This window comes from Mobula hypostoma, chromosome 12, assembly GCF_963921235.1.
Source record: "Mobula hypostoma chromosome 12, sMobHyp1.1, whole genome shotgun sequence".
Lineage (NCBI taxonomy): Eukaryota > Metazoa > Chordata > Chondrichthyes > Myliobatiformes > Myliobatidae > Mobula > Mobula hypostoma.
The window spans coordinates 15,658,359-15,672,545 of NC_086108.1; the positions used below are offsets into that span (position 1 = coordinate 15,658,359).

A 14,187-nucleotide genomic window follows, 5' to 3' on the forward strand; every position below is an offset into this window, starting at 1 on the left:
ATTGGAGCTGTGGGTGGCGACACAGTCATGTGTAGACAGAGAGTAAAAGAGGGGGCTTAATAGACAGCCCTGAGGGGCACCTGTGTTGAGCGTCAGAGGGGCAGAGGTGAGCAAGCCCACTCTTACCACCTGCAGGCAAAAAGAAGGAAAAAAATTAAAATAATAATAAATAAATAATCAATAAATATATAGAACATGAGTTGTAGAGTCCTTAAACGTGAGTTCAATGGTTGTGGAATTAGTTTAGTGTTGGGGTGAGTGAAATTATCCCTTCCAGTTTAGGAGCATGATGATTGAGGGGTAATAACTGTCCCTGAACCTGGTGGTGAGGGACCTGAGGCTCCTGCACCTCCTTCCTGATGGCAGCAGCAAGCAGAGAGCATAGCCTAGATGGTGGGGTCTTTGACAAGTCCTCAGAGCCTGCTGAGATATACCCCAGGTACTACAGGAAGCGAGAGAAGAGATTGCTGCACCTTTGGTGATGATCTTTGTGTCCCCACTGGTCACAGGAGTGGTACCAGATGAATGGAGGGTGGTAAATGTTATTCCTTTGTTCAAGACAAGGTGTAAGAATAACCCTAAGTATAGACTAGTGAATCTTACTTCAGTGTTGGGTAAATAATTGGACAACTTCCTTAGAGTGAGGATTTATGAGCATTTGGAGAAGCATAGTCTGATTAGGGATGGTCAGTATGGCTTTGTGAGAAGCAAGTCATGCTTCATGAGCATAGTTCCCTCTAAGCTGTGCGCGTGTGCACACGCACACGTTTTTCAACCAGCACACAAAGGAAATTAATGTACGCACAAAAGGTTAGTTACCTAAAATAATGTAATTAATAATTATACTTATTGAAAATAATCTTCTACCTAACTGTTTCTGTTAACTAGTTAGTCGGTTTTTCAAATACCACAATGCACGTCACTAATTTACGTCACCTCACCTTTCCTGTTCCGGTTTGTACAGCTGCATCACGGCGGCAGCCATGTTTGGCGGACAGTGTTCATATCGTAAAGTTTACAAAGATCTGTGTCAAGTCCTGTAGATAGCTTACTAAGTTTTTATTGAAAAAAGTATTGATTCACTATGTCGAATTCAAAAGAAGCGAAGGGCATGAAGCGCAAAAGAACTGCAAATTTGTTTAAAGTTGAATGGCTTAACAAAATAGTAGAAACTGCTACACCGAAAGCTCATGAGGTCATGAACATTCCGCTACGAGAAATATTTATGTATGGTTCGGAAACTGGAGTTATCTGTTTGTATTGTCATGATGCGAAAGTTGCTGGAGAATTTGCTAGTGGAAAGAAGTGGGATGATATTTGGAAACTTGACTTTTTGAAGCACATTTGACAAGGAAATCGCTTTTGGATGGTGTGCAAAAGCTCAGGCAACAGAACCCGTCATTACCCATTACAGGAGTGCTACGCATGTTACGGTTGAGTGCAGATGAGCGAGAACGAAAACGATCAAACCCAGAAGAGATCAAAGTTGAGCTACAAGAATGGTCAGCTTTTGATTTCTCCGCAACTGCAGATTGTGACTCCACATTTGGCGATGAACAGGTTAATGTTTTATGTCTAAAATATCATGATTTTCTAGCTGAAAATACTGTAATAGTTAGACAGTTTAATGATTTCAAATTTTCCATTCAAGAAAAAATTAAATCCAAATTGATTCCAAACTCTGCTCAAACGGTGGCATTTGTACTTCAAAATGAACAGTTTTGCGACCTTGCACAGTTGATGGACATTGGGGGAATCTTTCTTGCGTCTAGTGCGGACTGTGAGCGAGGTTTTAGACTAATGAATCAACTCAAAAACAAGCTGAGAAACTGTTTAGGTGAATGTCATTTGGATATGTTAATGAGAATCAAAAGCTATCAATTGGATGGAAGTTCTATTAGTCTAGACAGAGTTTACAAAGAATGGGTAAATGCCAAAGACAGGAGAGAGAAAAAATAACAGTGACTTAAATATGTATGTTATTTTGTTGTTATTCTGTGCAATTTTATGTCAAATATTTTGTAAACCTACATAAAGTGTACCACGTGTGCATTCAGTGTGCACATGCTTTTGTCACAGGAAAAAAAATTGCACAACATAAGATTTTTGCCCACACTAACTACTAAAAATTAGAGGGAATATTGCTCATGAACTTGAAGAATTCTTTGAGACGGTGTCAAAGCACATTAATGAAAACAAGAGCAGCAGATATGGTGTATATAGATTTTAATTAGATGCTTGATAAGGTTCCTCATGATAGGCTTCTTCAGAACATCAGATATCCCGGAATCTAGGGAAACTTGGTTGTGTGGATTCATAATTGGCTTTATCAGAGAAGGTGTTAGTAGATAAAATCTAGAGGTCAGTGACCAGTGGTGTTCCACAGAGATCTGTTCTGGGACCCCTGCTTTCTGTGATTTTTATAAATGACTTGGATGAGGAAGTGGAAGGGTGAGTTAGTAAGTCTGTAGATGAAATGAAGGTTGGTGGAGTTATGAATAGTCTGGAGGGTAGTTGTAGGTTGCAGCAAGACTGTCAGGTTATAAAACGGGGTAGAGAAGTGGCAGATGGAGTTCAACCTAGAAAAATGTGAAATAATTCATTTTGGAAGGTTGAATTTGAAAGCAGTATACAGGGTTATGGCAGGATGCTTGGCAGTGTAGAGGAACTGAAGGATCTAGGGGGTCATGTCTATAGTTCCCTCAAAATTGCGTCGCAAGTTGTTAGAGTTGTTAAGAAGACGTGGTGTGTTGACCTTCATTAGTTCTGGAATAGTGTTCGAGAGCCATGAAGTAATGTTGTAGCCCTGTAACACCCTAGTTAAACCACACTTGGAATATTGTGTTCAGTTCTGGTCGCCTCATTGTAAGAAGGATGTGGAAGCTTTAGAGAGGGTGCAGAGGAAATTTGCCGGGATACTACCTGGAATAGAGGGCATTTCTTATGAAAGTAGGTTAAGTGGGCTAGGAATTTCTCTTTGGAGCAAAGGATGATGAGAGAAGACTTCATAAAGGTGTACAAGATGATGAGAAGCATAGATCAAATATATAGTCGGAGACTTTTCCCAGGATGCAAATGGCTAATACAAGTGGGCTTAATTTTAAGGTGATTGGAGGAAAATATAAGAGGGATGTCAGAGGTAAGTTTTTTTTTATTTTGAGGGTCATAGATGTGTGGAACCAGGGATGGTGGTAGAGGCAGATTCATTTGGGGCATATAAGAAAAATAGATAGGCAATGTGTGATAGAGAAATGGGGGGCTATGTAGAAGGGAAGGGTTAGATTGATCTTAGAGTAGGATAAAAGGTTGGCACAACATTGTGGGCTGAAGGGGCTGTATTAGAAATAGAAATAGAATAGTACTGCACAGTACAAGCCCTTCAGCCCACAATATTGTGCCGACCTTCAAACCCTGCCTCCTATATAAACCCCCACCTTAAATTCCTCCATATACCTGTCTAGCAGCCTCTTAAACTTCACTAGTGTATCTGCCTCCACCACTGACTCAGACAGTGCATTCCATGCACCAACCACTCTCTGAGTAAAAAGCCTTCCTCTAATATCTCCCTTGAACTTCCCACCCCTTACCTTAAAGCCATGTCCTCTTGTATTGAGCAGTGGTGCCCTGAAGAAGAGGCGCTGGCTGTCTACTGTATCTATTCCTCTTAATATCATGTCTCCTCTCCAAAGAGTAAAGCCCGAGCTCCCTTAATCTCTGATCATAATCCATACTTTCTAAACCAGGCAGCATCCCGGTAAATCTCCTCTGTACCCTTTCCAATGCTTCCACATCCTTCCTATAGTGAGGCGACCAGAACTGGACACAGTACTGCAAGTCTGGCCTAACTAGAGTTTTAAAGAGCTGCATCATTACCTCGCAACTCTTAAACTCTATTCCTCGACTTATGAAAGCTAACACCCCATAAGCTTTCTTAACTACCCTATCTACCTGTGAGGCAACTTTCAGGGATCTGTGGACATATACCCCCAGATCCCTCTGCTCCTCCACACTACCAAGTATCCTGCCATTTACTTTGTACTCTGCCTTGGAGTTTGTCTTTCCAAAGTGTATCACCTCACACTTCTCTGGGTTGAACTCCATCTGCCACTTCTCAGCCCACTTCTGCATCCTATCAATGTCTCTCTGCAATCTTCGACAATCCTCTACACTATCTACAACATCACCAACCTTTGTGTTGTCTGCAAACTTGCCAACTCACCCTTCTACCCCCACATCCAGGTCGTTAATAAGAATCACAAAAAGTAGAGGTCCCAGAACCGATCCTTGTGGGACACCACTAGTCACAACCCTCCAATCCGAATGTACTCCCTCCACCATGACCCTCTGCCTTCTGCAGGCAAGCCAATTTTGAATCCACCTGGCCAAACTTCCCTGGATCCCATGCCTTCTAACTTTCTGAATAAGCCTACTGTGTGGAACCTTGTCAAATGCCTTACTAAAATCCATGTAGATCACATCCACTGCACTACCCTCATCTATATGCCTGGTCAATTCCTCAAAGAACTCTATCAGTCTTGTTAGACACGATCTGCCCTTCATAAAGCCATGCTGACTATCCCTGATCAGACCATGATTCTCTAAATGCCCGTAGATCCTATCTCTAAGAATCTTTTCCAACAGCTTTCCCACCACAGACATAAGGCTCACTGGTCTATAATTACCCGGACTATCCCTGCTACCTTTTTTTGAACAAGGGAACAACATTTGCCTCCCTCTAATCCTCTGGTACCATTCCCGTGGCTAACGAGGACATAAGGATCCTAGCCAGAGGCTCAGCAATCTCTTCCCTTGCCTCGTGGCCGGGCCTGTGGACTTATCTGTCCTAATGTATTTTAACAACTCCAACACCTCCTCTCCCTTAATATCAGCATGCTCCAGAACATCCACCTCACTCATATTGTCCTCACCGTCATCAAGTTCCCTCTCATTGTCCTCTATTGCTCTATGTTCATTAAAGGCAAGCTGCACCATATGCATTCTTGCACCCCAAGATCCTTCTGTATATCAATACTTCTTAGGGTCCTGCCATTTACAGTATATTCTCCTCTTGTAATTAAATTTCCAATGTGCTCACACTTGGAGGATCACCTTTGACTCTAAGGGAGTGCATTAGAAGGAAGTTTTTTTTGTGATTGCATATTGCAAGGACAGATGGATTACACAGAACACTCACCGAATCATCAGAACCTGAGAACTTACAGCTTCGATAATGTCGTATATTTAGTTTTATTATCTCACACCATGACTTTGATGACTGTGATGCTCTGTGCATAAGCGTGCTTTTATAATGAGAAAGAAATCCTTTTATTTTACATTTCCTGACCCTGTGGAGATCCCAGTGTGCATCCCATAAATGACAGCCTGTCAAATAAGTGGCCAGCACTCCTTACTCTGTGTCAGAAGGTGATGTGTTTGTTGTTTCTCTGGGTGCTTGCAGTAAAGGAATTAAAACAGAAATACTCAGTAGGTAAGAAATCGAGTTAACCTTTCAGGTCAGTGACTCTGCAACAGAACTCCAGCTTGGAATGCAGAAATTTTGACTGTTGACTTTCCTACGTGATATCAATAACTGCACTTCAGACTGAGTCTCTGACTACCTTGGGAACTCATGTTCATCCAGAAGCTCAGTTACAAACTGTTGCCTTCATCAGGACAATGTGGCAGTAAACTACTCATTTTCTAGAGTGAACGGCCATTCCTGATTATAAGAGATTCTGCAGATGCTGGAAATCCATTACAGCACACAAAATCCTGGAGGAACTCAGCATTTCAGGCAGCATCTATGGAGAGAAATAAACACTCGATATTCGGGGCAAGACCCTTCATTAGAAATGAAAAGAAAGGGGTAGGAAGCCTGATTAAGAAGTTGAGCTCAGGGAAAGGAGTACAAGCTGGGAGGTGATAGATGAAGCCAGGTGAGGGGGAAGGTGGATTGGTGGGGGAAAGGGTATGAAATAAGAAGCTGGCAGATGATAGGTGGAAGAGGTAAAGGGCTGAAGAAGAAAGAATCTGAAATGAGAGGAGAGTGGACCATGGGAGAAAAGGGATGATGCAGGGGCACTAGGGAGAGGTAATGGGCATGTGAGGAGAAGAGGAGGAGTCATTCCTGGTTCCTGTATTGGGACAAGTGGAATGCCACCTTTCTCCTTTTGCTAATTGCAGGGTAATTTGGGCCATATTGACCTGGGATTCTTGAGTACTCCAGGTTATCTTGCAGTGGTGCCATATTGAGGTCCCATATGGGTCAGTCAGTAGGGAAAATAGAAAATGTTGCAAACATTTATCAGGTCGGGTCTCATCTATGGAGATAGAATCATTCAACATTGCAGATTTGTGACCCTTAGTTCATGGAGCAATAAGTTTAGTGGGGCAAGAGCAGGCTGAAACAGTCCTGTTTGTGTATCTTGAGCAGAAGATAGAAGCAGGCTGAGTGAGGCTGAGGCATCTCAAGGTTAGAAGTTGTGGAGGGAAGATCACTTGAGGAAAACTAGTTAGAACACTTCAATTACGTGTCCTGCTAGTCCTCATTAACCAGCCTGCCCCCACCATTCTTCAGATGACAGCTCCACCTCACTCAGAGTCATAAAGTGAAAGGGAGATGCAACACTGACACTAACTCTTCAGCCCATTTATTCAGCCGCTGCCAACCTCCCATTTATTCTCCCCACATTCCCATTGGCAACTGACTCAATTTCTTTGCATAATGCCAATTTTCTATAATTGTGTAAAGGATGCTGAACCTTTATTCTTCAATATCACACTTCATTTAACTTGTTGGGCATCTGTCAATTAGAAACATTCTAAAATGAGCTTGTGTTGGCAGTCTATCTTGATCTGGAGTGCTGTCTGCCTGGAATTTTCACATTCTTCCTATGACTGTGTGTTTCACCTAAATCAAAGGTTGGAAGGTTCATTATCAAAGCATATATCCAAATACAACTCTTATGCTCTGTTTACTCTCACATCCCAGAAATGTGTGGTTTGTTGGGTTAATTGGATGGTGTCATTTGTGTAGAATCTGGCAGGTGCAATTTGACTGCAAATCTGTGGTTGACAGTCAATACAAACTTGTTTCCATGTTAAACCCAATAACTAATGACTCCCAATCCCCTCATGTTGTTTCTAGTTAACCTACCAATCCGCAGTCCTTAAGATGGGGAAGAAAACTGGTGTACACAAAACTCACACAGGGAGAATGTGTAAACTCCACACCAACAGCATTGTGGATCAAGATTGAACCAAGACTGCTGGAGCTGTCAGGGAACAGCTCGACTGGAGGCTCATGGTGTTGTCCCGATCTGCTTGCCCCCACGTTCCCCCCAATGAAAATGCCAGTGGCAATTTCTTAAAGTATCTGTACTGCCAAGTACCCAACAGTTAGTCTCCACCTTATGCCGACCACCTAATAACCCCAATCCTATCTCCTGCCAGGCTCCTGAAGTACTCCCCTTCTCCTGGTCTCCCAGAGGAGAACCAGGCACAGTGCCTGGTTACTACTGTCTGTAGAATCCACAGACCTCTAGGCAACTGCTGCATAGTCACTTAGATAATAACTAATTGAAAGAGAGGTATCTTGAGGCTTTCCTGCTACAAACACTGGGCAGTGCTGAGCAACTACAGCCCTCTAGAAGATTCAACTTGCAGATTAGGTGTTATACCAGGCCCATTCCGTAGATATAAAGTTGAACATATCCTGACTGGTTTCATCATGGTCTGGTACAGCAATTTGAATGTGTAAGAATATAAGAAGCTGCTGAGAGTAGTGCACTCTTCCCAATATTCTGTGCACCTCCCTCCCCACCATCATCATGCAGGAGGCACTGCCTCAAGAAGGCAACATCCATCATCAAAGATTTCCACCTACTGGATGATGCCACCTTCTTGCAGTTACCATCAGGCAGGAGGCAGAGAAGTCCCATTTCACCAAAGCACTTGATTGTTTTGCACTATAATGGACATTTTGTTTTGTTCTCATGTGTTCCAACCTATAAAAATCCTTTTCTTCTGATGCTGCTTGAATAATGCTATGTCCCTGTGATGCTGCTGCAAGTAGCTTTTCATTGCACTTGTGCATATGATGATAAACTTGACTTTGACTTGATCAGGTGATGATATAAAAGCCACTGCCGGAAGAGCAATGTTTTCGAAGTCCCTGACCAATACTTATTCCTCAGTCAACATCACTGATCATTGCTGTGCGTGACTGTCACATTTTGGTATTTGTAAACCACCTGATGTGTCTGGATATCATGGAAGACACTACTAACAAGCAAGACTTGATTAAAGAGCATTGTTATCGTATTTCTAATCCACAGCTTTTTGGGTTCATTGTGATCAAACCTGAAGCAGATTCTCATTTTGAAATGAGATTAAACTTGATTGGAATGTCTGGCATGTTAAAGGAATGACAATATTAAGTGATGAGGGTTGAAGTATTCGTAACATGACCTGTGTGAGGAAATTAGCACTGTGCAAAGAAATTAGGTCAACAGTTGACAGCTGACCCATTGCATTCAGGAAGTAGAGTCACCTGCTGTCCTTAATCCCTCTTCCTTATCCCTAAATCCATCAGTTAATAACATCCACATTCATTTCAGAGATGCTACGGAAAATCTAAGTTGGAATTACAGTATCTTATTAAAGTTGGTTTACAGACTGCAGTAGGAGGAGCCTCTAGCACTGCTTGACAATTCCAATGACCTTGTGATATATCATCCCTCTCATGCACTCAAATTGCAAGGTTTATCTGGGGAGGGAGGGGGCTTGTGATGCCTGGTAAATGTACATGGGCCAGGGATGATCAAAAAATCCAGAAGTGAAGTTCCCTCATATCATTAGAGGAAGAAGCACTCAGAAGGTGTATTCGTGCCTTGTCTGTAGTAGTTCCCTCACTGCGATTCTGCCCACCTAAGCAGTAAGACCCAGTTCAACCCCACTGGATTTATTACACTTAACCAGACTTCTTCCATAATGCAGCTCACAAAACTGAACCACTTTGCAACAGCTGGGCTAGTTCCCTTACTCCCCCTGCACTGGCTCACAACCCTGCATCCAACAAAATGTCCTGGACTGTCATAGGGAATGCAACGAATCCTGACTTGGAATGAATGTCTTCCCTGCAGATGCCAGAAGAGCAAGCATTTTGTATCCTGGTGAAGATCATGTATGACTACGGTCTTCGAGAGCTCTACAAGAATAATTTTGAGAATCTTCACTGCAAGTTCTACCAGCTGGAAAGACTACTCCAGGTACGTGCCACGTTTAAGCAAAGTTTAGGTTAATAAGCATGAAATGAACATGTAATTGAAGCAAACAACAGGAATTCTGCAGATGCTGGAAATTCAAGCAACATACATCAAAGTTGCTGGTGAACGTAGCAGGCCAAGCAGCATCTATAGGAAGAGGCGCAGTCGACGTTTCAGGCCGAGACCCTTCGTCAGGACTAACTGAAGGAAGAGTGAGTAAGGGATTTGAAAGCTGGAGGGGGAGGGGGAGATGCAAAATGATAGGAGAAGACAGGAGGGGGAGGGATAGAGCCGAGAGCTGGGCAGGTGATAGGCAAAAGGGGATACGAGAGGATCATGGGACAGGAGGTCCGGGAAGAAAGACAAGGGGGGGGGTGACCCAGAGGATGGGCAAGAGGTATATTCAGAGGGACAGAGGGAGAAAAAGGAGAGTGAGAGAAAGAATGTGTGCATAAAAATGAGTAACAGATGGGGTACGAGGGGGAGGTGGGGCCTTAGCGGAAGTTAGAGAAGTCGATGTTCATGCCATCAGGTTGGAGGCTACCCAGACGGAATATAAGGTGTTGTTCCTCCAACCTGAGTGTGGCTTCATCTTTACAGTAGAGGAGGCCGTGGATAGACATGTCAGAATGGGAATGGGATGTGGAATTAAAATGTGTGGCCACTGGGAGATCCTGCTTTGATTTTTATAGGTTGGAACACATGAGAACAAAACAAAATGTCCATTATAGTGCAAAACAATCAAGTGCTTTGGTGAAATGGGACTTCTCTGCCTCCTGCCTGATGGTAACTGCAAGAAGGTGGCATCATCCAGTAGGTGGAAATCTTTGATGATGGATGTTGCCTTCTTGAGGCAGTGCCTCCTGCATGATGATGGTGGGGAGGGAGGTGCACAGAATATTGGGAAGAGTGCACTACTCTCAGCAGCTTCTTATATTCTTACACATTCAAATTGCTGTACCAGACCATGATGAAACCAGTCAGGATATGTTCAACTTTATATCTACGGAATGGGCCTGGTATAACACCTAATCTGCAAGTTGAATCTTCTAGAGGGCTGTAGTTGCTCAGCACTGCCCAGTGTTTGTAGCAGGAAAGCCTCAAGATACCTCTCTTTCAATTAGTTATTATCTGGAGACAGCTTATCCACTGATGTCTACTATAAGCCTACTGACTCTCACAGCTATCTGGACTATTCCTCTTCTCACCCTGTCTCTTGCAAAAACGCCATCCCCTTCTCACAATTCCTCTGTCTCCGCCGCATCTGCTCTCAGGATGAGGCTTTTCATTCTAGGACGAGGGAGATGTCTTCATTTTTTAAAGAAAGGGGCTTCCCTTCCTCCACTATCAACTCTGCTCTTAAACGCATCTCCCCCATTTCACGTACATCTGCTCTCACTCCATCCTCCCACCACCCCACTAGGAATAGGGTTCCCCTGGTCCTCACCTACCACCCCACCAGCCTCCGGGTCCAACATATTATTCTCTGTAACTTCCGCCACCTCCAACGGGATCCCACCACTAAGCACATCTTTCCCTCCCCCCTCTCTCTCTGCATTCCGCAGGGATCGCTCCCTACACAACTCCCATGACCATTCGTCCCCCCCATCCCGCCCCTCTGATCTCCCTCCTGGCACTTATCCGTGTAAGCGGAACAAGTGCTACACATGCCCTTACACTTCCTCCCTTACCACCATTCAGGGCCCCAAACAGTCCTTCCAGGTGAGGCATCACTTCACCTGTGAGTCGATTGGGGTGATATACTGCGTCCGGTGCTCCCGATGTGGCCTTTTATATATTGGTGAGACCCGACGCAGACTGGGAGACCGCTTTGCTGAACATCTACGCTCTGTCCGCCAGAGAAAGCAGGATCTCCCAGTGGCCACACATTTTAATTCCACATCCCATTCCCATTCTGACATGTCTATCCACAGCCTCCTCTACTGTAAAGATGAAGCCACACTCAGGTTGGAGGAACAACACCTTATATTCCGTCTGGGTAGCCTCCAACCTGATGGCATGAACATCGACTTCTCTAACTTCCGCTAAGGCCCCACCTCCCCCTCGTACCCCATCTGTTACTCATTTTTATGCACACATTCTTTCTCTCACTCTCCTTTTTCTCCCTCTGTCCCTCTGAATATACCTCTTGCCCATCCTCTGGGTCACCCCCCCCCCCTTGTCTTTCTTCCCGGACCTCCTGTCCCATGATCCTCTCGTATCCCCTTTTGCCTATCACCTGTCCAGCTCTTGGCTCTATCCCTCCCCCTCCTGTCTTCTCCTATCATTTTGCATCTCCCCTTCCCCCTCCAGCTTTCAAATCCCTTACTCACTCTTCCTTCAGTTAGTCCTGACGAAGGGTCTCGGCCTGAAACGTCGACTGCGCCTCTTCCTATAGATGCTGCTTGGCCTGCTGCGTTCACCAGCAACTTTGATGTATGTAATTGAAGCATCTGGTGGAAATGGATTTGGTTCAGTAGTCTATTGACTTTGGGGCCATTGGTTGGGGCACTGTGAGGTGCTCTAAGTTCAGTGATGCACATCCCCGTGTTTTGGAAGCATTGTGTTTGTGAATATAGAGGTATGGGCCCAGTAAAGGGAATGGGAATGATTTGTCTGTATCTGTGAAACCCACAATTCCTCTATTCCATTTCAGCACCTACTTTTTAAGAAATATATGCCCTCTTTATTTTTGTTGGAGAGATACGCAGCTGAAGATACCTTGCTCATCACTACCATTCTGTAAGCTTTGAAATGTTTCAACCATTTTGTTGTTTTTTTTTCAACTTTGCGTACCCTTTAGAATCAGGAACTATTTGAATAGTTCACTGCAGGGGAACATGAGGTTCGGCTTTGAAACCTGCTGGTCAGGTTTAGAGTGTGGATTACACTCCACTGCCGAAGCTTCCAAGTTCAAGTTTGTTTATTATTGTTTTAGCCATTCATGCACCAGGTATAAATGCTATAAAATTTAGCTTTACTCAGCACCAGCACAGTACATTCTAGGACAAGGGCAAGCACAGAGTAACTCAAGAGATTCTGCAGATGCTGGAACTGAAGCAACACAAAATGCTAGAGGAATTCAGCAGGTCAGGCAGCATTTATGGAGGGAAAGAAGCAGCCAACGTTTTGGGCCAAGACCCCTCATCAGGACGGTTAACATATATTTTACATAAGACGTGTTTAAAATAAAAAACACTAGTGCAAGATGGAGCAAGAAAAGGAGACATAAAAAATAATTAGGCTGTGGTAGTGTTAAGATTTTTCAGGTTGGTCTATATTTTGATTTATCATGCTTCCACTACTTGTCTCATGCCAACCACCCTCTACTAATCCCCATCCCAGCTCTGGCCTCCTGGAGGAGAACCAGATACAGTGGCTGGTTAATAGTGTCTGTAGAATCCACGGACCATAGAGATCCATAGAGATTTAAAGCGATTTCAATGTTTTCTGGCAACTGACAGGTCTCTTTATTTCTTACTTTTCTATCTGCTTCCTTTCTTGGGTAGATGTAATGTCTGCTGTTTCACAATCCACAGAGGTTGCTCTAGAATTTTGGGATTTTTGCCAGGTCACAATAATTGAGTGACACATTTTGTTGCTCTATCAGTTTTTGTTTTACTAGAATCTTCAATCTTATTAACTCATTGCTTTCTTGATCTATCTAAGATACATTCTACTTTCTCTGCTGTGAAGCAAATACAAAATGCTAAATATAATGCCTAAGTTAGCTCCTTCAATACGTCTCATGTTTCAGCCTCTGAAGGATCTGCATACCTCCATGTTTGCCTTCTACAAACTCCTGTTATATATTTCTCACAAGTTTCATAATTGATTTTCCTCCCTTTTTGGCCATCTTTCAGTATTAACATTCCTTGATTTGGTATGTCACCAAAAATGTTAGCAAATTTCTACAGATGTACCATGGAGAGCATTCTGACTGGTTGCATCACCATGTGATATGGAGGGGCCACTGCACAAGATTGTTGCAGAGGGTTGCAGACTCAGCCAGCTTCATCATGGGCACTAGGCTCCCCAGCATTGAGGACAGCTTCAAAAGGCTCAGAAAGGTGGTATCCATTATTAAGGACCCCCACCACCTCAAACATGACCTCTTCTTATTGCTGCCATTAGGGAGGAGGTACAGGAGCCTGAAGACATATACTTAAGATTTTAGGAACAGCTTCTTCCCCTCTCTTCAGATAATTGTGAAGGTAATTGAGAATGTGCAGCAGGTAGGATGCAGAAATTGGTAAGAAAAGGCATGACATTAAATTTTTAAAGATTTGTGGTGATATCTCATTTGCTGATCATGAAGCATCAGAGAAATTCATTGATGAGTATTCCAAGATCATTGCTGATAAAAATGTAACATGCTGAATTGCTGCTTCAGTATATATGTTGATGAACAAGTGTAACATGAATTAGTGCTTAGCGGTAGCACATAAGTTAAGAGTTGGAAATGATAGCAATCTATTTCATTATATATTCAAAAATTTAAAGAATCCAAAATCTGAAAATCTTCGTAACCCCTAGCATTTTGGATATTTATATCATCTATGCTTCTCATGACTTCTTTATACCTCCATGAGATCATCCTATAGTGTCCTACTGCAAGTAGTAAAGGAGTATATAATTATTGTAATTTATAGTTTTTCATGTATTGCGTTGTACTGCTACTCCAAGACAACAAATTTCACCACATAGAGGATCCTGTATGTTTAAAATTTGGTGTCTTGCGGTAGCAGTACAGCGCAATACATGAAACCTGATCTGATTCCTATTCTCGGGTTCAGTTTTCTTTAATGTTTTGGTAAATCTCTTCTGATTATTAAAAACTGCAGTTAAATGCAGGTACAAGTGGTGCACCTTTTCTTAAGGAGCTTTTTTTTTAATGTATTGCACTGGGATAATTTTCAAA

The 14,187-nt window shown here is 43.1% G+C and overlaps 1 protein-coding gene across 4 annotated transcripts in view; it reads left to right on the forward strand.

Annotated features, from left to right (window-relative positions):
• The window catches only part of rabgap1l (RAB GTPase activating protein 1-like), a 586,024-nt gene that overhangs the window by 337,333 nt on the left and 234,504 nt on the right, over positions 1 to 14,187 (forward strand). For all 4 annotated transcript variants that reach the window (XM_063063651.1, XM_063063652.1, XM_063063655.1 and 1 more), the window contains one exon: positions 9,144 to 9,269. In XM_063063651.1, coding sequence (XP_062919721.1) covers positions 9,144 to 9,269 — 126 coding nt within the window. The remainder of the gene's footprint in view (positions 1 to 9,143; positions 9,270 to 14,187) is intronic.